Source organism: Pangasianodon hypophthalmus, chromosome 13, assembly GCF_027358585.1.
Source record: "Pangasianodon hypophthalmus isolate fPanHyp1 chromosome 13, fPanHyp1.pri, whole genome shotgun sequence".
Classification (NCBI taxonomy): domain Eukaryota; kingdom Metazoa; phylum Chordata; class Actinopteri; order Siluriformes; family Pangasiidae; genus Pangasianodon; species Pangasianodon hypophthalmus.
The window spans coordinates 479,169-504,877 of record NC_069722.1 but is presented as its reverse complement, the minus strand read 5'-3'; the positions used below and the strand labels follow the sequence as shown (position 1 = coordinate 504,877).

At 42.5% G+C, this 25,709-nt stretch overlaps 2 protein-coding genes and 1 long non-coding RNA gene across 4 annotated transcripts in view; all 3 read right to left on the bottom strand.

The window, feature by feature from the left end:
* Positions 1 to 420: 420 nt before the first annotated feature.
* Positions 421 to 9,348, bottom strand: LOC113525007 (germ cell nuclear acidic protein). The gene is made up of 6 exons (XM_026911422.3): positions 8,581 to 9,348; positions 2,464 to 2,540; positions 1,700 to 1,768; positions 962 to 1,013; positions 790 to 826; positions 421 to 659 (listed from the first exon to the last, which is right to left on the bottom strand). Exons 1-6 carry the CDS (start codon positions 9,200 to 9,202, stop codon positions 617 to 619), a joined length of 900 nt encoding a protein of 299 aa, XP_026767223.3. The 5' UTR covers positions 9,203 to 9,348; the 3' UTR covers positions 421 to 616.
* Positions 9,349 to 9,447: 99 nt separating this feature from the next.
* LOC128319866 (uncharacterized) lies at positions 9,448 to 10,670 on the bottom strand. Its single transcript, XR_008303324.1, has 2 exons — positions 10,369 to 10,670; positions 9,448 to 9,812 (listed from the first exon to the last, which is right to left on the bottom strand). It is a non-coding gene; the product is annotated as an uncharacterized LOC128319866 (long non-coding RNA).
* A 5,450-nt stretch (positions 10,671 to 16,120) lies between these two features.
* Positions 16,121 to 25,709, bottom strand: part of trpm4a (transient receptor potential cation channel, subfamily M, member 4a) — a 43,023-nt gene continuing 33,434 nt past the window's right edge. For both annotated transcript variants that reach the window (XM_053239269.1, XM_053239270.1), the window contains exons 22-29: positions 25,434 to 25,566; positions 24,558 to 24,732; positions 24,293 to 24,458; positions 23,472 to 23,653; positions 21,428 to 21,560; positions 20,071 to 20,143; positions 17,940 to 18,033; positions 16,121 to 16,701 (exon numbers count right to left, since the gene is read on the bottom strand). In XM_053239269.1, coding sequence (XP_053095244.1) covers positions 16,673 to 16,701; positions 17,940 to 18,033; positions 20,071 to 20,143; positions 21,428 to 21,560; positions 23,472 to 23,653; positions 24,293 to 24,458; positions 24,558 to 24,732; positions 25,434 to 25,566 — 985 coding nt within the window. In that variant the 3' untranslated portion in view covers positions 16,121 to 16,672. The remainder of the gene's footprint in view (positions 16,702 to 17,939; positions 18,034 to 20,070; positions 20,144 to 21,427; positions 21,561 to 23,471; positions 23,654 to 24,292; positions 24,459 to 24,557; positions 24,733 to 25,433; positions 25,567 to 25,709) is intronic.

The following is a 25,709-nucleotide window of genomic DNA, read 5'->3' as shown; positions in this document are numbered from 1 at the left end:
TTTCATGAATAAGATTTAATGAATAAGACCTCATTTAAAATTATAAGTATTCAAGCTGTTAATTAAAACCCCTTTGTGAAAGTCTGCTTTATGAACAATAGTGTGAAATAATGTAAATAATTATAGTAATGATGTTCCTCCTGCTTTCTTTCTGAGAAAATGGAGCATAAAGATAACGTCAGGAACCAATAAAATAATTTTTCTTTCAACACAAATCTAAAGAAAAGTCACACAATGTTAATATTACACTTTAGGAAATAAACTTCCCAACAGATGCGAGATTAAAATATCTGTTGTAGTTTTATGTAGTATTTTATGTTTTTACTGGTTAATACAGGAGTGAAAGTATAATATAATATAATATAAAATATTTTGCATTATAATGGTAAAATTAAATATTAAAAATAAAACAACCAGTAAAACGTTTCATCATTTTATTGAACTCAGTTACATTTCATATATTTCCTGCTAATTAAACAATGAACCAGGTGACAAAAACTCATCAGATTATTAATAAACTCATTAAAGATCAGTTTATAAATAATAATTAATTCCTCGTTCTGTTTCCCGAGAGCCGGATTCACACTCTGGGCCACACGGTGGCGATGAAGGCCTTTTAGTTATCATCATCATCGTCATCAAAGATATCAGCAACCGTCCTGAAAACAAAACAAAAAGCGGTGCGCAGACGGCGTTAATGGTGTATTACAGCTTTATAACACCGTCATAACATGTTAATAAAGTGTTAATGTAGAGAAGCAGTGTGTTTGTGCAGGAAGTGAGTCGTACTTATAGATGGAGCCGGTTACAGAGTCCACGAAACCACCTTAAAGCACAGAAACAAGGTCATAAATAAATAAAGGAATAAATAATGTAATTAATTAATTAATTAATGAGAGATGTATATTTTATATAGTAATATGAATGAAAGAATGCGAGTTTAAACATCTGTTTCTGTTACCTGGCTGGCACACGGTCTCACACACTGGACACACGGCACACATTTTGCAGGACTGAGAGGAGAAGAGAGGAGAAGAGAGAAAAGAGAAGAAGAGAAGTACAAAGAAGAAAAGAGAAGAATAAAGAAGAGATGAGAATAGAAGGGTTTTACTGGTTAGGTTAAAAAAAAAACATTTGTGGAAGGAGGTGTGTTTTTTTAATGTTAACCAAAATAAAATAAAAAATGACTATAACACTGCAACGCTGCTGCTGGATTCTGGACTGTGATTGGTCAGGAGGTGTTGATTAATTCTCTATAACAGCAGCTCTGACAGCAGTGCAGCTGCAAATCACAGGTTTGTTTATAACTATCGCGCTCGTTATAACTAATACGTTATCGTTTCTATAGTAACAGCTCATTCACAGGGAAGAGCAAACGCCCCACTGATAATAAACGGAATAATAAACATGTGTAATGGTTGATATGGTGAAGTTTTCTGTAAGGAGAAATGTGTTTATGTAACATGTATGGAAGGAGTCTCCAGTGTCAGCGCTTTGTAACAGTCAGAGGTAAAGCTGGAACTGTAAGTTTTCCGACATCTTCAGGACAGAGGAGTTTACGCTTCTTTGCGGATTCTTGGAAACATGATGTGTGTGTGTATGTGTGTGCGTGTGTGTGTGTGTGTGTGTGTGTGTATGTGTGTGTGTGTGTGTGTGTGTGTATGTGTGTGTGTGTGTATGTGTGTGTGTGGTTTCTCACCTCACAGAATTCACAGTGCTCAGATTTGTCTCCTTTTTCACATGGGCACTTGTCGCAGCTGTCGCAGTGCTGAGGAACAGAAACAAACAGACAGCTGAAACGCCACAGCGACGGACGTCTCCAAAACAACACGACAAATTATCGCAGGAAACAAACACATGAGTTTCATCAAGTCCGATTAAAACCGCATCGGTGCCGTGATTCAGTAAAGTCAACAACTTACGTATAACACTGCACTCAAAGTCAAGAAAAACGAGAAGAAAGAAAAGAGAAAAAAACTCAAATCACATTAAAGTCTGACTTTAAGACACACGCTTTGAGAAACTTTCGAACCGTTAAAGGTTCTTCATTTGTGCCTCTGTGAAGACTTACATCCCTACAGAGAACCCTACAACAGTGTGTATCAGAAAAGGTTCCAAGCTGAACTCTTTCAGGAACTTAAGGACCCTCGAAGAACCCTTTTTCCTAAAAGTGACCAAATACCAAGAAGTGAAATGTTAAACTCCTGACAGCTTCTAGACATTAAGAAGAAAATAATGAGCAATAATTTGGGGTTTTGCTAATGTATATGGATGTAAGGGTATGATGGATGACGAAGGGTTCTCTATACAGCCTTAGGGGTGTGAAATGATTCAGTATGAAGAGATTTAAACCATGTGATGAATGTGTGTGTGTTGTAGCACTGCTGGACTTAAAACATATAAAATAAAGTCTTTATATTAACAATTAACCGTGCAGCCGGACTCTAAATGGCAGTACTCTACCTCACAGTGGGCACAGAAGTTGCAGATGGAGCCGTCATGGTATTCTTCATCTTCTTCATCTTCATCATCATCATCATCTGTAAGAAATGTTGTTAGTTCACTCTGTGAATATTTCCAGACACAGATCAATAGAGATCATAATCAGCCGGAGTGATTTTATTGAATAAACGAAGGAAGGACGTTGTAAGAAAAGGTGCAAGAGCTAAGCCCTGCCCCCAAACACTAAACCCCGCCCCTGATGGGTCGATGTGGTCCAGTTCCCCAAAATATATACATCAATAAATTATTTAAACACTGCTAAGAGATTTTAAAGCAAACACAACAAACATAGCTACTGATTTCAATTAAAATATTTATAATACTGGCTTTTAGATTGTAAGAATCTGGTCCGTATTAATAAGTTCTACTGCCCAGATGATAAAAGCTTTATTATTATTTTATTATTATTTTAATCCTGATTGCTAATGCACTGTAAATTAATATACAGTACAATATGTTCTAGATGATAACTTGCTCCAGAGTATAAGGCACAAGTATATTTCTATATACGCTCACGGTCCACTTTATTAGGAACACCTGTACATTCATGTAGTTCTCTAATCAGCCAATCATGTAGCAACAGCACAACACATAAACTCATGCAGATGCAGGTCAAGAGCTTCAGTTAATGTTCACATCAAACATCAGAATGAAGAAAAAGTCTGATCTCTGTGACTTTAACCGTGTTGGTTTGAATATTTCAGAAACTGCTGATCTCTCCTGGGATTTTCACACACAACAGTCTCTGGAGTCTCAGCAGAATGATGCGAAAAACAAAAAACGTGCAGTGAGCTAAGGATCTGCAGGCTGAAACACGTTGTTGATGAGAGATCAGAGGAGAATGAGCAGACTGTGAGCTGGCAGGAAGTCTGTAGTAACTCAAATAATCACTCTACACCCGTGGTGAGCTAAAAAAACATCTCAGAAGGCACAACACATCAAACCTTGAGGTGGATGAGCTACAACAGCAGAAGAACCTCATCAGGTTCCTCTAATGTCAGCCAAGAACAGGAATCTGAGGCTCTCATGGGCACAGACTCACACAGACAGTTGAAGAACAGAAAAACACCAGTTGATTTTTTTTTTCTTAATCTTCAACTGTCCAGTTTGGTTGAGTCTGTACACATGAGCTTTTCTGTTCATCATGGTTATAAAGAGTGATTATTTGAGTTACTATAGACTTCCTGTCAGCTCGAACCAGTCTGGTCTTTCTCCTCTGATCTCTCATCAGCAGGTGTTTCAGCCTGCAGATCCTCTTTTCACAGGATGTTCTTTATTTTTCACACCATTCTGTGTAAACTCTAGAGACTGTTGTGTGTGAAAATCCCAGGAGATCAGCAGTTACAGAAATACTCAAACCAACAACCATGGCACGGTTAAAGTCACAGAGATCAGACTTTCTCCACATTCTGATATTTGATGTGAACATTAACTGAAGCTCTTGCGCTGATTAGATAACTGCATGAAGTGTACAAGTGTTCCTGATAAAGTGCTCAGTGAGTGTATATTTAAAATAGCATTACAGCCCCCTCTTTTGGTGGACGTGATGATGATGATACATGATTTAATCATTTAAGACCATTTCAATGTGCTTACTCCTGATGCATACGTGTCCGTCCTTTGTTCACTCATAATGTACATTTATCTGTTTTTACTGGGTCACAGTGTTTTTGTCCTTGATTATGTTTTCCTCTTATTAGCCTTGGGTATTGTCTACATGGTCTTCAGCGTGTCGTTTGTGTGTACACATTAGCGTAAAAGCTGGCTGTGTCCAACTTATGTTTAGACTATAGAGTGCCCAGGTTGTGTGAATTTTTAAATTAATTTCATTCTTTTTTAAACTAAAGTATTTGCTACAGTCTTCAGTTATGTTCAGAATGTCAGACTGTACACTACACACTCTTCCTCTGAGCATTATGCAGAACGTGAGAATGATTGTTTAATCACTACACACTCAAAAGACAAGCCAAATTCACTTCATGCGTGGAGGCAGAATGACTATAATCTGTTTAATTTTCACTGACGGTGACCAGAAACTGTCCGTGTTCAGCAATTAAACCCAAAAATGATGCAATGAAAAGCTTAAAGGCATTAAAACTGTTTTAGCTTACAGTAACGATGCAAACTGCTAGCATAAATCTCTTTCTGTCTCAGATATAACACCACAGACAGTCAAGAATTAAGACATTTTAAAGAATAAATATTTATATTAAATGTATTAACCTGCTAGTAACTGACACAGTTACTAGTAAGACTGAGTAATAAATAAATTACAGTAAAACTCTTTAGCAGCTTCTAATAGTTGTCTGTTAGCATTAGCTTGTACACATAGCTATTGCTACATCATTTAATACATTTTTAAACATAGCTGCTGTAGCTTTGGCCTGTGTGCTTTAGTGCTAGCATAATTTATAGACAATAGAAAAGAAAGTGAAAACTAGAAACAAAACAAAAACGAGTGAAAAAAAAATCTGTATTATGCTATATTTAATGCTATCTGGCTAGCCTGTTAGCTGTATCATGGAAGCTAGCTGGTTTTTCTTGGAGGTAGCAATATTAGCTTAACTTAGCGAACTGTTAGAGTTAATTAGCTTAACTAAATATCAACAAAAGAGAGTTTCATCTTTTTACACAAACGTACACAAGTGATTAGTTTACTATACTAACTATATTATAATAATATAATATATATATTGTGCTTTTTACAGCTAGTTTAACCGTTCAGCTCGATAGCTAGTTAGTTATCTTGTTGCTAGCTAGCTTGCCCATGTCTTGTCTAGTTGAGCTGCTAGCTGGGATCATTTAGCTACAAATTTATTATTTCACAGCGAGATTTTATAAATGATATCAACCTTTATAAGTTTTTTTTGTGTGTTAATGAATTATTTTTTGCTGTAATGTAGATTTATTGTTTTATCTGCTGAGTTAGCAGTTTGTGTCACAGTTGCTAGTTCTATAGCCTTTAGCGTGCCATGTTTCTCTAAATTCTCATTCTACGTTCATATTTTATATATATACAGTATATAATATATCTTTTACTAAACTTTTTGCTTTTTAGAGTTGATAGGAAAAACTTTCTTCTTATCCTTAAATAGAAACCTTTGGGTGATGAAGCATATGCAAAGCCTGAAACATGTAATATATTGTAAAACTAAGTATTGGCACCCCTGTAAGTCTTATGTTTTTTGATAAATTTAATTTGTTATGTTAAATTACATAATTACTGCAACAGAGTGGCGTGGACCGGTATTCTTAATGAATATAAATGAATGAAAACAATTACGTAAACAGCTATAGTTTGGATAAAACTATATCTGAAATCTCTCATGTACAAAGCTTACTATTTCAGATTTTTACCAAAAAAAAAAAAAAAATGAGTTTGCTTAGACAAGGCTTTTTTTTTTGGCTCACTGACTGACTGAATGATCCTGTCACTGGGATGGAACCATCAGGAGAACATCTTTTATAGCTTTAATATGAAAATTTTTCCTGAGAAGTTGTTTTTTTAGGAGCCTTTTAATTGGCTTTTAATGTAAAGCTTTAAAGGTACATCAGTGGTCCTTAAGGTCTAATTATGTACCTTCAATCATTTTTTAAAGACATAAAATACAGACTAAAGGAACAAAAAATGTCCTCTTGATGGAACCTCTTGAGAGTGTACAGTAGGTGTCATTGATAAGACTGGATGAGTATCCCAGAGAAAAGCAGAACAAATTCCATAAAATCCCAATTTCAAAATGGACATGTATATTTTCAACCCACAGATATGGAACAGATATGTGTATTCTGAATATCAGTGGATCCCTAACTGGCCTGATGGTGCTATGGTGATGAACACAACGTCTCAAACATTTCCTAGAGAGAAAGAAGTACTATCAAGTAGAATTTATCAGAATACATATAAGAAAAAAATGTTTTGTTCTCAAGAACATTCTGATCGACATCACCAAAGAGATAAGTTAGCTAAAGTTTTGCTGTTTCATGTAGTTGTGTTATTTGCTTAAAATATTATTGTAAAGACGTATTTAAAGGGATGTGTGGATGCACTGGAGCGTGAGTGACATTACAGTTTATAAGTACTTTAGTCTGGTCACGACTATGCCACAAACTTCTATACTCATCTAGCTCACAGGTCCATGGAGAACCCTGTGTCCTGTCCTGCACATTTTAGTGTTTTTCCTGCTCTAAAACACACACACACACACACACACACACACACACTTCACTGTTAATTAGCTGATTAATTGAATTAGAGTAGGAAGATATGCAGGACAGTGGGTTCTCCAGGATCATGGTGGAGAACCTGTGCACTAGATTGGTTTCACTCAGCAGTGAGATTTTGAAGATCGCTCAGATGTTACCACGCCATGAGAGATTTCCTGAAACAGGAGCAGTGTCTCAGATCGGGAGTTTTTCGACCTGCCGGCCTCAGAGAGCAGACAGCACACGCACAGAAAAAAAAACCTCGGGATCATTTGATTTATTCCATCGTTTCAAAGTGGGGTTAAAGGATGTGATGATTAGGTGGTAGGACACACTACTGTGCTGATTTCACACATATTACAGTCAACAGAATATTGATCAACAAATGGTACAAAAAATGTTTTTAAAAGATGAACAAAGAAAGATTAAGTGGCAGGGTAAAGTGTGAAAGTGGCAATAACATGTTTTTTTTCCTGTTCCCTTGTTATACATTGGACTGGGGAGTGCATAATTTTTTGGTGAATTCACATTCTCTCTCTTTCACTACCTCTCCGCTGGTCAGTGTTATTGCTGCAGAATATTTCATTTCATTAATATTTTTATTAGTTGTTTACTTAAAGTTTATTGCTTTGTGTCTCCAAAATGAAATCAACCACATTGTACATTGTTATAATCATATTGTCACATCAATCGACTAATTAATAATCCACTAAATGTTATCAGATATTACTCAAACTTTAACAGTATCAAATTTTTAAATAAATTACAGTAGATCCATGTTGAGGTTTTTACACAGAGGCTCAGAAGATGATTGAGAATGAGAGGATAGTTGAGCTTGTATATATATATATATATATATATAAACATGTTTAAAATGCAAACAATGAAACTTAGAGGTTAGCAGGTAACAGGGTATGTATGTGTGTAAATGTGAAAAAACAAAAATCATATATTGTAGATAAATATGGTTTTAAAAACACACAAAAGTGTACAAAAAAAGACAAACCAGGGGAGTACATGTTACATTAGTACAACTGCTTTGGTGACAATGATGGAGAATCTCTACAGAGAAAGAACGAGATGGGAGAGATGTAGAGAAAGAGAGAGAATCTTGAACCTATCAATCCAATCAGTCTCTTTCCTGGGTAACTACCAGACCTCCTCCTGTCTCTCTCTCTCTATCAGCCCCCACTAGACTCTGTCCTCGTTTTTGTCCTTCTCTTTATCAATCCCAGGCTACGACTACATCTCCCTGTCTCTCCTTCTTTCTCTGTAGGTTCACATGGAGGCACAAGTGCAGGTCAATCCAAATTGGAACGGGAACGGGGTGGAGGGAAGAAGGGACCCCACTCTTTCAAAACGAGACACAAATCAAACAACGATCTGATCTATAGAGGCAGCGTGAGGCCTGCGGCTCAGACTGCAGCGCTGGGTTTTTGCTTTTTTCTCTCTCTCTCAAGTCCTCAGTTCATAAGTACTGCACTGCACTGCACTTCGGGACTCGACACAGTCCGCCTTCAGAGGGCCCACAGAACTCATAGCTCTGTTTCAGCAGGGAAGAGAAGACAGAGAGAATCAGAGAAAGCCAGGTTGATGGAAAGACAGAGAGGGGAGGAGGGACTACTGCAGAGAACCAACTACTGAATGATCTGATTGGATAACGAAAACGATCAGTTGGGTTAGAGCTATGATTGGTTTGAGGACAGCATGCCTAGAAGAGCTAGGGATGGGCCAGATGTTCCCTCGCTCCTCCCCTGTCTTACTCCAAAAAGGAGAAGATCAACAAAGGAGGAGTAAGAGGGGGTCAAAACATCTAAGAAATCAGGGGGATACAAAGCACAAACACTGAGTTGATGTGTGAGCAAGGTTACGTACCTTCATGGTCATCATCATCATCGTCGTCGTCATCGTCGTCGTCATCATCATCGTCGTCGTCGTCATCGTCGTCATCGTCGTCGTCGTCATCATCGTCGTCGTCGTCATCGTCGTCATCATCGTCGTCATCGTCATCATCATCGTCATCGTCATCATCGTCGTCATCATCATCATCATCGTCATCATCGTCGTCATCGTCGTCATCATCATCGTCGTCATCGTCATCGTCGTCATCGTCATCATCATCATCGTCGTCATCGTCATCGTCGTCATCATCGTCGTCATCATCATCGTCATCATCGTCATCGTCATCGTCATCATCATCGTCATCGTCATCGTCATCATCATCGTCGTCATCATCGTCGTCATCATCGTCGTCGTCGTCATCGTCGTCGTCATCATCGTCGTCATCATCGTCGTCATCATCGTCGTCGTCGTCATCGTCGTCGTCGTCATCGTCGTCATCGTCGTCATCGTCATCATCATCATCTGCCATTAGTCCCTCCTCATGGATGAGAGGAAGCTCCTGGGCCTTTACGGCAGCAGAGGGAGCCAGGGGCGTCTGGAAACTGCAGAGCAGAACCAGCAAGAGCCCGAGCAGCCAACTTCTCAGTGTAGCCATGTCTGTACGCACAGGTCACCAAATTCCTCGAGAACGTAACACTCCTTCTCGCCCGCTTGACAACTCTCAATGCCACTCAGAAGTCACGCCTTGGAGTGAGTCCACCGCTCACGCACCCTGTGGCATGCACTCACTCTCACACCAGGAGCAACAGGTGAGCAGATACAAGCCCGGAGGTATTCCAACTTCTAAACAGTCCAAATCCACACGCTTGTTCCCAGCATAAAACTCTAGATGATCCCCTGGGATTCAGGTAGGTTTCGCAAAATGCACCGCACGCGGGTGAGTTTAAAAAAAAAAGCCCAAAAAAGAGATGATGATGACGATGTTCCCACTCTGCGGTGACTTAGCGTGTGAAGACCAAAGAGGAGAGGCGCAGCAGGCTAGGCAGCGTCTGCAACACAGAGCTCACTAATGGTGCGCAGACGGACTGAGAGACCAACTCGGGGGTAAGACGAGACGGGGGCGGGGGACTCAGGGCATGAGTGACAGGGCCAAGTGCGGGCGAGCGGGCCGGCAACTACTGTCCATATGCTTTAGAGAGCAATCGAGAGACGGAGGGCGGCATATATTGCTTGCTTTCCTGCCGTCATCAAATGTTGGGGTTTAACTTTAGAGAAGGCCGTGGCCCAGGAGGGGGTGTATGGAGACGATGACCATATATTGTGAGCATGAGGGTGGAGAAAGATAGTGAGAGAGAGTGTGAGAGAGAGCGAAAGAGAAGGAGAGAACGAGGGAGGAAGGGAGGGAGAACATATCAGGTCTATATCAAGAGGATGAGCTGGGAGAAGGAGACCATTTCATTTAAGTCCATGTGTTAGATGGAATGATTAGCATATAGAACTGGAGGATATTCTCACACACACACACACACACACACACACACGTCCATACTTGTTGTTCATGTACAGACATGTCTTTTTGTTTATTTATTTATTTATTTTTAATGATGAGCTGAATCAGATGTTGTGGCGAGTGTCAGGAAACTTCATATGCTTCATATGTTTATTTCTTAAATAATGTAATGAAGTGACTCACTTTACACACACGCACACACACACACACACACACACACCCCAATTAACCGCAGGATATTTTACTCATTTGTGATCTATTCGAGCAACTGTTTCAGAATAATGAGCTAGCACATGCAGAAATTCACGCACAGGTAGATCAGCAGTCTGCTTGCACATTTTGGGGCAGCAGTGGATCCACACTTAGCGCCTTCCCACCCCGTGTCTCTTCAGCATGTCCCTAAAATAGTGCACTGGGAGCAGGGTGGAGGAATGGCTCCCTCTATTTAAAACCCAGCTCTACCAGCGTCAGGGTAATGTGACCTTCTCTGGCACAGCGCAACACTGACACCCAGAAACACTCCCTCAACTCCTGTCATACCACCAACACCACCACCACTATTCTTTCCCTGTACACCTCTCACCACCACCACCACCAACACTATTCTCTCTCTGTACACCCCTCACCACCACCACCACCACCACCACTATTCTCTCTCTGTACACCCCTCACCACCACCACCACCAACACTATTCTCTCTCTGTACACCCCTCACCACCACCACCACCACCACCACTATTCTCTCTCTGTACACCCCTCACCACCACCACCACCACCACCACTATTCTCTCTGTACACCCCTCACCACCACCACCACCACCACCACTATTCTCTCTCTGTACACCCCTCACCACCACCACCACCACCACCACTATTCTCTCTCTGTACACCCCTCACCACCACCAACGCCACCACCACTATTCTCTCTCTGTACACCCCTCACCACCACCACTATTCTCTCTCTGTACACCTCTCACCACCACCAACGCCACCACCACTATTCTCTCTCTGTACACCCCTCACCACCACCACCACCACTATTCTCTCTCTGTACACTCCTCACCACCACATACACCACCACTATTCTCTCTCTGTACACCCCTCACCACCACCACCACTATTCTCTCTCTGTACACCTCTCACCACCAACAAAACCAACACCACTATTCTCTTTCTGTACACCCCTCACCACCACATACACCACCACTATTCTCTCTCTGTACACCCCTCACCACCACCACCAACAAAACCAACACCACTATTCTCTTTCTGTACACCCCTCACCACCACCACCAACTCCACAAACACCACTATTCTCTCTCTGTACACCCCTCACCACCACCACCACCACCACTATTCTCTCTCTGTACACCCCTCATCACCACCACCACCACCACTACCACTATTCTCTCTCTGTACACCCCTCAACACCACCACCACCACTATTCTCTCTCTGTACACCCCTCACCACCACCACCACTATTCTCTCTCTGTACACCCCTCACCACCACCACTATTCTCTCTCTGTACACCCCTCACCACCACCACCACTATTCTCTCTCTGTACACTCCTCACCACCACATACACCACCACTATTCTCTCTCTGTGCACCCCTCACCACCACCACCACTATTCTCTCTCTGTACACTCCTCACCACCACCACTATTCTCTCTCTGTACACCTCTCACCACCACCACCACTATTCTCTCTCTGTACACCTCTCACCACCACCACCACCACTATTCTCTCTCTGTACACCTCTCACCACCACCACCACTATTCTCTCTCTGTACACCCCTCACCACCACCACTATTCTCTCCCTGTACACTCCTCACCACCACCACCACTATTCTCTCTCTGTACACCCCTCACCACCACCACCACCACCACCACTATTCTCTCTCTGTACACCCCTCACCACCACCACTATTCTCTCTCTGTACACCTCTCACCACCACCACCACTATTCTCTCCCTGTACACCCCTCACCACCACCACCACCACCACCACTATTCTCTCTCTGTACACCCCTCACCACCACCACTATTCTCTCTCTGTACACCTCTCACCACCACCACTATTCTCTCTCTGTACACCCCTCACCACCACCACTATTCTCTCTCTGTACACCCCTCAACACCACCACCACCACCACCACCACTATTCTCTCTCTGTACATTCCTCACCACCACATACACCACCACTATTCTCTCTCTGTACACCCCTCACCACCACCACCACTATTCTCTCTCTGTGCACCCCTCACCACCACCACCACTATTCTCTCTCTGTACACCCCTCACCACCACCACTATTCTCTCTCTGTACACCCCTCACCACCACCACTATTCTCTCTCTGTACACCCCTCACCACCACCACCACTATACTCTCTCTGTACACCTCTCACCACCACCACTATTCTCTCTCTGTACATTCCTCACCACCACATACACCACCACTATTCTCTCTCTGTACACCTCTCACCACCACCACCACTATTCTCTCTCTGTACACCTCTCACCACCACCACCACCACTATTCTCTCTCTGTACACCTCTCACCACCACCACCACCACTATTCTCTCTCTGTACACCTCTCACCACCACCACCACTATTCTCTCTCTGTACACCCCTCACCACCACCACCACCACCACTATTCTCTCTCTGTACACCTCTCACCACCACCACCACTATTCTCTCTCTGTACACCCCTCACCACCACCACCACCACCACCACTATTCTCTCTCTGTACACCCCTCACCACCACCACTATTCTCTCTCTGTACACCTCTCACCACCACCACCACTATTCTCTCTCTGTACACCCCTCACCACCACCACTATTCTCTCTCTGTACACCCCTCAACACCACCACCACCACCACCACCACTATTCTCTCTCTGTACATTCCTCACCACCACATACACCACCACTATTCTCTCTCTGTACACCCCTCACCACCACCACCACTATTCTCTCTCTGTGCACCCCTCACCACCACCACCACCACCACTATTCTCTCTCTGTACACCCCTCACCACCACCACCACTATTCTCTCTCTGTACACCCCTCACCACCACCACTATTCTCTCTCTGTACACCTCTCACCACCACCACCACTATTCTCTCTCTGTACACCTCTCACCACCACCACCACCACTATTCTCTCTCTGTACACCTCTCACCACCACCACCACCACTATTCTCTCTCTGTACACCTCTCACCACCACCACCACTATTCTCTCTCTGTACACCCCTCACCACCACCACTATTCTCTCTCTGTACACCTCTCACCACCACCACCACTATTCTCTCTCTGTACACCTCTCACCACCACCACCACTATTCTCTCCCTGTACACTCCTCACCACCACCACCACCACCACCACTATTCTCTCTCTGTGCACCTCTCACCACCACCACTATTCTCTCTCTGTACACCCCTCACCACCACCACCACTATTCTCTCTCTGTACACCCCTCACCACCACCACCACCACTATTCTCTCTCTGTACACCCCTCACCACCACCACTACTATTCTCTCCCTGTACACCCCTCACCACCACCACCACCACTATTCTCTCTCTGTACACCTCTCACCACCACCACCACTATTCTCTCCCTGTACACCCCTCACCACCACCACCACTATTCTCTCTCTGTACACCCCTCACCACCACCACCACCACCACCACTATTCTCTCTCTGTACACCCCTCACCACCACCACTATTCTCTCTCTGTACACCCCTCACCACCACCACTATTCTCTCTCTGTACACCCCTCACCACCACCACTATTCTCTCTCTATACACCTCTCACCACCACCACCACCACCACTATTCTCACTCTGTACACCCCTCACCATCAACACCACCACCACTATACTCTCTCTGTACACTCCTCACCATCAACACCACCACCACTATACTCTCTCTGTACACTCCTCACCACCACCACCACTATTCTCTCTCTGTACACCCCTCACCACCACCACTATTCTCTCTCTGTACACCCCTCACCACCACCACTATTCTCTCTCTATACACCTCTCACCACCACCACCACCACCACTATTCTCTCTCTATACACCTCTCACCACCAACACCACCACCACTATACTCTCTCTGTACACTCCTCACCATCAACACCACCACCACTATACTCTCTCTGTACACTCCTCACCACCACCACCACTATTCTCTCTCTGTACACCCCTCACCACCACCACTATTCTCTCTCTGTACACCCCTCACCACCACCACTATTCTCTCTCTATACACCTCTCACCACCAACACCACCACCACTATACTCTCTCTGTACACTCCTCACCATCAACACCACCACCACTATACTCTCTCTGTACACTCCTCACCACCACCACCACTATTCTCTCTCTGTACACCCCTCACCACCACCACTATTCTCTCTCTATACACCTCTCACCACCACCACCACCACCACTATTCTCACTCTGTACACCCCTCACCATCAACACCAACACCACTATTCTCTCTCTATACACCTCTCACCACCAACACCACCACCACTATACTCTCTCTGTACACTCCTCACCATCAACACCACCACCACTATACTCTCTCTGTACACTCCTCACCACCACCACCACTATTCTCTCTCTGTACACCCCTCACCACCACCACTATTCTCTCTCTGTACACCCCTCACCACCACCACTATTCTCTCTCTGTACACCCCTCACCACCACCAACACCACAACCACTATTCTCTCTGTACACACCTCGCCACCTACACTATCACCACCACTATTCTCTCTCTGTACACCCTTCACCACCAACACCACCATTAACACCGTTACTCTCTCTGTACACCTGTCAGGAACTCAGAAGAACCCTAACAGAAGAGTTATAACTATCTCATGATCCTTTACAGTATGTTATACAGTAAAAAGTCGACGTTGAGCAGTGTGAGGAGCAACTGACAGGCGAGAACGGGATAGGGCTCAAGAGGGAGAAGAAATTGCACAGTGGTTGAAAGTGGAGATGTAACTACACATGCCTTTGAGATATTTGCCTCTACCCCTCCTCCTCCTCCTCTCTCTGGTCTGAGCCGAGTTACACGGCCGACTCTTGAGATTTGACCCACATATTTAACTACAGCATGATCAGACCTGAAGTTGTGAAAACCAAGTCCGATCAGTTAATGACTGTTTCCTGTGCGTGTTAGAAGAGCACTCGAGTTCACCGTGGCTCGTAGTGCTGTTATTGTACGACTCGGTCGTGTTCGTCCCCGTCACTGCACGCTATATATGGAGTAAAAGGTTAGAGTTCAGGGACTCGGACACTCGGTGTTGAGAGCTAGTTAGTCGTAATTAGAGGACAAATGGAGCACGTGGTGCATTTTTAGGAACCTAACATGGACAAAACACCTCAATCCTTAATTATAGAACTTTGAATAAAAAATGTCTTACTTTTAATTTCAGAGTCTGCAATGAACAAGAACATCATTTAATAACAATAACCATTATCGTGATCATGTTATACCTCACAGTATATTAGACATTAAAACAAACTGGTGAAGACTTGCATTAAATTGACCAACTTTTGGAATTTTTGTTTGAACAGAACAAATTTGTGGCTTCTTAAAGAGATCATTTGGAAAATCTAAAGACAGTGAGGTAGAGAAACAGCACAGAAGTCCTGGAAAACATCTCCAAACTCAATTATTCAATTATTCATTAATTATTGGATGAAATATGATTAAAAAACTAGCCATTACATTGAGTTGCATTGGAGAAAATTTCCTGCGTTGCTCTTTAGCATTAAACGAAGAAATGAACTCGAAAGCAGCAGCAGCAGCAACAGTGTCTCTGATCCACAGTCAGTGGAGATGAGAACCTGATCCTGACCCCCAGTCTTCTTGGCCCCCAGTCTTCCCATGTAAGGCTCCTGCGAGACCATGACATGGAATCAAATGATCGCCCTTCAGACGACTGGGAGGGGTCACGAGCCACGGCACCAGGAAAGGCCAAGACCCTGATTACAGAATAAACTTACACGAGACACACATGAAGCGTAATAATCAAATGATTTTTATATTTAGAAAATTTAAAAATCAACTCATAGAAAACATCTAATGCAACTCAGAACACATATGAGAGCTTTTAAAGACCCTTGAATCACATTCCCCTACAAAACAAACAACAGATTTTACATTACATTTCACCTGTAATCACTGTTTCATTAACTGACTCAACTGAAATCTATAAAAAATAAAATACAAATCATATATATATTAAAAAAAGAAGAAGGGAGAGTCTGGACATCTTTACAGATCTGTTCTGAGATGTGACTGAACTGAGTTGTGATCCTGTCAGACATGTGAGCAGGAACACTGAGGTTTTCATATTTGGTGTTTATTATAAAAAAAAACAACATTGAAATGCAAGAGTGTCGGTGAAACATGTTTCTCTCCCACAACTGCAAGTCTTTTTTTCAGAAAGGGAGATATCATCATCATCATCATCATCATCATCAACATCATCTTCATCTTTGACATGTTTGTGCAAAAGGAAATCCAGAAGCTCCTTTGGTTTGGAGACTCGTCTGTTTGCTGTTGTCTCATGTGGGAGAAGTTGGTGGGACCGACTCTGAAACACAGAACGAAGAACATCAGCACTCGAGGTGTCGCTTCACATCACTTTATAAACGTCGGCAAGAAATAAAACAAAACTGAATCCAGAACTGAACCCTTCACTTATGGGGGGAAAAGTTCACGGCCACATGAAACGGTTTGAGAGCCGTAAATCAGGTGAATAGTGTGTGTGAAGACGTGCGGCCAAAAACACACCGAAAACACGAACCATGTTTACTGCTAACCAGCTGCTACTGTAGAGCAAGCCACGCCCCCACTGGATGAAGGGCATTTTAATTGGATCAACACAAGACTAGTACAGGATCAGTCATTAGAAAAATATTTAATTGGTTTCCTAGAAAAAGTGACAAACTATAAACTTTCTAGATATACCGTCATATCAGTGTCTATAACACTGAGGAACAGAAACAAAAAACTCTGAAACACTGATTTTAATTTCAGGGGAGCTTTAAGTACAGAAACAGAGAGTTCCTGTTTAGAACGTTAGAAACTTTAAACATACAAAGAACCCTTAAGAAACTTTTCTTTCCACTGATAGTCTTCCTCACTCTTTCTCTAACTTCTGGATGAGTTTATTTCCCTCCTGAGGTCCAGCAGCTTTGTGTCTCTCCAGAAACTGTTCAACATCCAGCTCTCATCCTTTACTTTCAGATCTTCATTAACGTTCTGTAAAACAGCACACTCACTTAAAATCTTCTCCTCACTTACAGACGCCTTTAATCATCTCTTCTTCTTCTCTACAATTTACTTTTCATCCTCACAACTGGCTTCTTCACTGTTCCTCCATCTAAACTCGGTAGTTTTGGAGAACGTCTCCTCGACCCTAGAATGCTATTCTCCTTATAAAAAAAAGTGCAGATTTGTTCCCTCAGGCCTCTTCTAACCATAACCTCTGATAATTAACAATTATTTTCTAATAATAATAAGCAATAATAATTTTATAAGAGAATGCATACGTGAAGTGTGAGGTGAAGTGTGTATTGTACGTATGTGCCGAGGCAGCAGAGCCGTGGTGTTCATCTATAGCCATGCTGAATATAAATCAGTTCCAGGAGCCTTCAGGAGCGCAGCTTCAGCAATGTGCAGATATAAGGCTGATCTAAATTAAGCCCAACTCTGTTAAGTCACTGCGAAACCTAAGCCCTGAGACGCTGTCGCAGTAAGACGGATCGAGCACAGTTGCAGCGAGGCAGCGGGAGAGTGAGAGAGCGACGGGGGTGTTGGGGGATGTACCTCGGTGGACGGGGGGGCGACGGGTGTGTTTGATCAGGTCACTCTGCGCCAGTTCTTCCATTATCCACGAGAGGGAGCTAGAGCAGTACTCCAACTGCAAGAGAGACGGATAAGGAGAGATGTAAATGACGAGATAAATTAAATGATCAGTGCTCGTGGTCATGTGAAAAACCTCAAAAATAAGATATTCATATACAAATTACTACTTTACTGCTTTACAAAAATCTCAAACAACCTACATAATATTTATTATTAATAATTAATTAATTAATAATTATACATTTTGACATGACTTTTATTTTTCCAGCAGCCCAGTTTTTATGATGTTTTCCAGGGAATAGCGATAGCGTTAACAAAACACCCTTCCAGTATAGACCACGCCCACTTCTGGCTTCAATCCAAATACAGATATGAATATTTTAACCACTAAACAGATAATGGCTTTGCGTTACACCCTTAAGTTATATGTACACTATATGGCCAAAAGTTTGTGCACCCCTGACCATCACACTCATGTGTGCTTGTTGAACGTCCCATTCCAGATTTATTAATATAATGAGCTCCACTCTTCTGGGAAGCTTTCCACTAGATGTTGGAGCGTGGCTGTGGGGATTTGTGTTCATTCAGCTACAAGAGCATTAGTGAGATCAGGCGCTGATGTTGGGATGTCGAGGAGGTCTGGGGTTCAGTCGGTGTTCCAGTTCATCCCAAAGGTGTTCAGTGGGGTTGAGGTCAGGGCTCTGTGCAGGACACTCGAGTTCTTCCACTCCAACCTTCACACACCATGTCTTCATGGAGCTCGCTTTGTGCACAGGGGCATTGTCATGCTGGAACAGGTTTCAGTCTCTTAGTTCCAGTGAAGGGAAACTGTAAAGCTACAGCACACAGAGACGTTCTATACAACTGTGTGCTTCAGACTTTATGGGAACAGTTTGGAGAAGAAACGCATATGGGTGTGATGGTCGAGGGTGCACATACTTTTGGCTGTATAGTGTATATAATAATGAATTAATTTGTCTTGCGTGTTCATTTTAGACCTGCAGACTTCATTATATCTGCTGCAATACTGTATTAGTACAAAAGCACACACTTTAGCACGTTTGAGATAAACTCATAATGGAGGCTGTTCAGGTTTTACTGCAGAAACAGAAGAAATCACAGCTGAGAATCCGAGAGAACTGAAGCACATATTTCAGTTTATTAACGTTTACTGCTCTTTATATATTCAGTTTTTATATTTAAAGTCTTTTCATTTCATTGAGAAAGCTTCTTCACCTTACAGACTTGCTTTTGCACAGTACAGTATATGTAGTGTAACGTATTTAAACAGCGTTTGTGTTGAAATTTTAAAAACTTTAACATTCATTCAGTAAAACACTCATTCAGAGTCGAATAAAGATCGGAGAGCGAGCAGGTAATCACTTCACACACATTCGCAGTAATTCTTTATTAACTTCATATTCAGCAGAACTTTGCTTGGTGTGTGTAGCAGGAGGAGAGGTTAGAAACTCTTCAGAAACAGATTTAATTCAGTGGTGAATGATGGAGTGTCACGTTTTCACTACGTTACTACATCAGCTTACTTTTATTGGATAATTAGGAGTCATGTGACGCTACAGGAAATGACTAGAATATATATTTTAAAGGAACACATTTGAGTATTTTTATGTACTTTTTTCCGTTCTGCTCACTTTACACTGAACTTTTTTTTTGTTCATTAAACAAATGTTTAATTTATTTAATTTCATTAACTTCTGGAAAATCTGCATTGTTTGCTTTATACACATATGCTATACATACTCCTTCTATCTATCTATCTATCTATTTAACCATTAGATAATTTGTTACACTAATGACGATATTAATTAACGATAGTAATTAACTCATTAATTGTTTGTCAAAAATCCTGATCACAATGAAAATAATTCAATTTCCTGCAGCTGAGATACAGTCAGAGTATCTCAATGTGCATGTGTGTGTGTGTGTGTGTGTGTGATGACAGATGGTGTGTGCTCTATGCTGAGTAGGCGAACAAACAGCAGCTGCTGTACACACACACACACACACACACACACACACACACACACACACAGGTTCTGCTTAAACATGTCTGTAGAGGTTCTCCACTGACCTCAGACTCCAGCATTCTCAATCTGCGGTCTTGATCTCGAATCTCTGCCATCTGCTTCAGCATGCTGTCCACCCTACACACACACACACACACACACACACACACACACACACACACACACACACACACACACTGTACCCAATTCAGCAAGCCTGGACATTCTTTATGTCTCCTGTTTTCACACACGTACGTAATCGGAGCTGCCACAGCGAGCGTCCTGAAATGGTGCGCATTTTGTGCAAGGCTCGGAGCCTGAAATGAAACGTGGCACTCACAGGAAGCTTCTTTACCCCCCACGGAGACGCAGCACGGATTCCAGCACAGGATAATGCAGTGCAGTGGAAATCCAGTAAAACTCATGAAGATTCAGTTCCATAAAAAAAACTTACAAAGAGTCGGAGTTGTATAACGATTCGTCCTGTCTGATCAAACCTGCGTATAAGCCTGAACTTATTCACCATCATCACACAATAAAACAAAACCAGCGCACGTCTCTGGTGCTATTTTATTTTTACTTTATTACTCTGATCTGATCAGAAAAAACACCTCCAGCTTTAAAGCATGAACTCAAGTGCAAGAGTGACGTGAACAACAGCAGAATCTCTTGATAAGACGTTCTGATTAGTAGAACACTGGATAAGCGAGTAGCGTGAGTTACCTTTTAATATTTAACCATTAGGTAATGAGTTTATTTCTATAAATAAAACAGTTTGAAGTGATGTTTTATTGCACTCATGACTCATGCCGTAAACTCTGAAAACAAGGTGTGTATTCTTTTTAATCTCACACAACCTCCAGCTCCCGCAGTTCTCTGGGTGATGATAGTGATCATTTCTTTCTGCTAACTCGAGGAATGAAGATGTAAAGTTTTAGGAATAAAGGTCATCTAGATTTCATCTGAGATTTTTGTTTTTTAAAAATGAAAAATGTGATTTGATGTGTTTGTACTATCTTTTCAGGGATATTTGACATGACGTGATAATAAAGTAGGCGGGGCTTAAATCCTTCTTCAGATAATGCGATTGGTCATGAGTGGACAAAAACAGTGAAATGAATTAATGAATTTCTCTGTTCTGATATTTTTTATTATTACAGTTTAGGAAAAGATGTGTTTTTAGAAATTTACCCAAAAATCTGCAAAATAATTGATCATTTCTATACACAGTGTCTCTGCTGAAAGTGGAAATTTGTGTGAAACACATTTTAATGTTTACTATTAAAATGCGTAATATTTAGACTTACTGTATTTTAGTGTGATATAATTATGTTTTAATTCTAAAATTAATAATAATTATAATACTAATTCCCCTGTGCCAGGGGCAGGTCAGGTGTAGACGTGACAGTGAGAGATACTGACTTGGCAGACGTGCGTCTGAGTCGCTCGGTGTCGCTGTCTCTGAGCTTCTTACTCTGAGTCGAGAGCAAATTCTCCTTCTGTACCGCTTCCCACGTGTTCAACCTGCTCGCCTTCCTACCTCTCAGATCCAACACTGAGAGAGAGAGAGAGAGAGATGAGAGAGAGAGAGAGAGAGAGACAGACAGAGAGAGACAGAGAGAGGGGGAGAGAGAGGGGGAGAGAGAGAGACAGGGGGAGAGAGGGAGAGAGAGAGAGAGAGAGACAGAGAGAGAGAGAGGGGGGGAGAGGAAAGAGAGAGGGAGGGAGAGAGAGAGAGAGAGAGAGACAGGGGGAGAGAGGGAGAGAGAGAGACAGAGAGAGGGGGAGAGAGAGAGACAGGGGGAGAGAGGGAGAGAGAGAGAGAGAGAGACAGAGAGAGAGAGAGGGGGGGAGAGGAAAGAGAGAGGGAGGGAGAGAGAGAGAGAGAGAGAGACAGGGGGAGAGAGGGAGAGAGAGAGAGAGAGGGAGAGAGAGAGAGAGAGGGAGGGAGAGAGAGAGAGAGAGAGAGACAGGGGGAGAGAGGGAGAGAGAGAGAGAGAGGGAGGGGGAGAGAGAGGGAGAGAGAGAGAGACAGGGGGGAGAGAGGGAGAGAGAGAGAGAGAGAGAGAGAGAGAGAGAGAGAGAGAGAGAGAGAGGGGGAGAGAGAATTATTGGCACCCTTCATTAAACCCTGCTGTATAGTTGTAAAGTATTTTAGCTCACTGTAACTCAAAACAGGAAAACAGACATAAGAGATGCAGACAGAATCATACAAACACTCACACAGACACTGTGTGTATTCTGTGTGTAATGTGTGTGTAGAGTGTGTGTATTGTGTGTGTGCTGTGTGTGTAGAGTGTGTGTACTGTGTGTGTATATAGTATGTGTATTGTGTGTGTGTATTGTGTGTGTACTGTGTGTGTAGAGTGTGTGTACTGTGTGTGTGTAGAGTGTGTGTACTGTGTGTGTACTGTGTGTGTGTGTGTATTATGTGTGTACTGTGTGTATACTGTGTGTGTATTGTGTGTGTGTGTAGAGTGTGTGTACTGTGTGTGTACTGTGTGTGTGTATTGTGTGTGTATATAGTGTGTACTGTGTGTGTAGAGTGTGTGTACTGTGTGTGTGTATTGTGTGTGTACTGTGTGTGTACTGTGTGTGTAGAGTGTGTGTGCTGTGTGTGTACTGTGTGTGTAGAGTGTGTGTACTGTGTGTGTGTACTGTGTGTGTACTGTGTGTGTAGAGTGTGTGTAGAGTGTGTGTAGAGTGTGTGTGCTGTGTGTGTACTGTGTGTGTAGAGTGTGTGTGCTGTGTGTGTGTACTGTGTGTGTATATAGTATGTGTACTGTGTGTATACTGTGTGTGTGTGTGTGTGTGTATTGTGTGTGTATTGTGTGTGTACTGTGTGTGTAGAGTGTGTGTGCTGTGTGTGTACTGTGTGTGTAGAGTGTGTGCTGTGTGTGTGTACTGTGTATGTATATAGTATGTGTACTGTGTGTGTGCTGTGTGTGTAGAGTGTGTGTACTGTGTGTGTGTATTGTGTGTGTACTGTGTGTGTACTGTGTGTGTAGAGTGTGTACTGTGTGTGTACTGTGTGTGTATATAGTATGTGTACTGTGTGTGTGCTGTGTGTGTAGAGTGTGTGTACTGTGTGTGTGTATTGTGTGTGTACTGTGTGTGTACTGTGTGTGTAGAGTGTGTGTACTGTGTGTGTGTGTGTGTATTATGTGTGTACTGTGTGTATACTGTGTGTGTGTGTGTGTGTGTAGAGTGTGTGTAGAGTGTGTGTGCTGTGTGTGTACTGTGTGTGTAGAGTGTGTGCTGTGTGTGTGTACTGTGTGTGTATATAGTATGTGTACTGTGTGTGTGCTGTGTGTGTAGAGTGTGTGTACTGTGTGTGTGTATTGTGTGTGTACTGTGTGTGTAGAGTGTGTGTAGAGTGTGTGTACTGTGTGTGTGTGTGTATTATGTGTGTACTGTGTGTATACTGTGTGTGTGTGTGTATTGTGTGTGCATTGTGTACACGTACTGAAGTGTTTGATTTTGACAGAAGGAACTTTGCGGATGGTTCTCTTGATGAAGAGCCGCAGGTGAGAGAGGATGATGAAGGGCGGAGCCAGGCACGGGCGAGAGTGATACTCCACTATCAGGTTATAGCGCTGGAACTTCCAGTGAACGTCACTGTGCTCCTGTACCTTACTGAACGTGTAGCTGTACACACACACACACACACACACACACACACACACACACGATTAATTCTCTAGAACAGCAGCTCTGACAGTAGCGCAGGTTTATATTAATGCACTCGTTCTAATACGTTATCGTTTCTATAGTAACAGCTCATTCACAGGGACGCGTACAGCGAACTCTCCACTGATAATAAACAGATGAAAAACGTGTGTAAATTGTTGATACGGTGAAGTTTTCTGTAAGGAGAAATGTGTTTATGTAACGTTTATGGAAGGAGTCTCCAGTGTCAGCGCTTTGTAACAGTCAGAGGTAAAGCTGTAACTTTAGGTTTTCTGACATCTTCAGGACAGAGGAGTTTACGCTTCTTCGTGATTTTTTTAACTTATTAACTTCAAGAGAGAGAAAAGAGAGAGAGGCTGGTGAGGGAACGAGTGTTTATAGCTGCTATAACGTAAGTGAGAACAGGAACTAACATTAAATGTAACTATAAAAGGATAAAAAAAAAGGATTTTTCTTTAATAAATAAAAATTCTCACATCTTCTACATCAGTGTTTTTTTTTTTTACTGAGGTACTGTCCATGAGCCGCCCTGAGGCCAGAATCTATCCCGTGTTTTTCTGTACAAAATAAAGCTACAGCTTGGAGGCGGAGCAACACCTGAACATGGCGATGAGGAGGTTGAGCAGCAGGACGTTGGTGACCAGCAGGTAGATGGACAGCAGGATGAGGACGAGCCAGTTGGCTTCTGACTGCGGACACGGTTCGGCTCCCTGCTGGATCAGAGTCACGTTGTTGGTGCAAACCTTCTGTATACGCTTATGAGCTGCAAAAGAAAAGAGAAATAACACACCTGAATTAGCATTACATGTTAAACAACACCATAAGGATGTAATAACACACACACACACACACACACACACACCATCTATTTCATCCAGTGGGATCTGCCCGAAGATGTGCAGGTACGGTCTGTAGAAAACTCTGCGAATCACCCAGTAAGGTCGAGGGTCATAAGCGTAGATCAGCGCCTGATTGGCCACGCCGTAAGCCAATAGCCAGACTCCCAGGAAGAACAGGAAGAAGAAAACATCCTTCACCTGATACACAAATAAAACACGCTGCTAAGAGAAAAGTTAACCATTTGCGACAATTTTCCTCTTTAAACTAAAAACCTGATCAGCTGAGACATGTAAGATTTGTGAAAAAAAAAGGTCTCGAACGGTTAAATGGGTGGAGACGAATAAGAGTTGAATGATTTTTTTTTTACTCATTGACCCCGCCCCCATTTCCAGCCATGTACACAAAGCTCCGCCCTCAAAACTGATGGTGGTTCAAGTAGAAGTAGCAAGGACCGTCACTTTCAAGCGCACTCAGACATTCAGCTGCTTAAAGCCAAGCTACAACTCCATCAACATGCAGCTTCGCCTCATAACGAAGAAAGTTCTACTGACAATTTATGAGGACGTGAATGGGCTTTGGGGGCGTGGCTATAAAGTGACTGACAAGAAGCAAATCCAAATATAAACAAACATTCTGGACCAGAAGGCTGGATTTCAAACTGTTTTTTAGCTCTGTAATACACAACGTAATACACAATACTGAAACAATGGCTTAAACTACTATTATTTATCATTTCTACATAATTCTGTACAACTGCACCTTTGACTACAATTCCAGCTTCAAATTTTTGGGAGGCGTGGCCAAAGTGGGTGTGGCTTAAAAGGTGGAGTGAGAGCAAACTGTGCTAATGGAAAGAAACATATTCGGAGTAAAGAAAACGTGTTGATGTTTTTCTCACCATTTTGCCGACGATGATGATTTTGGGTCCGAGGTGTTTGTTAACGGCGAAGATGTGAATGAGTCGAAGAGTGAAGACCATGTAGTCCACACACAGCACCGAGCGACCGAACTCATACGACCAGTCGAACATCCTGTAACACACACACACACACACACACACACACACACACACACACACACAGAGAGAGAGAGAGAGAGAGAGAGAGAGAGAGTGCTGAGTATGAAAACTTCTGTCTAATATGAAATTAGATACCAATTAGTACCAATAAGGTAC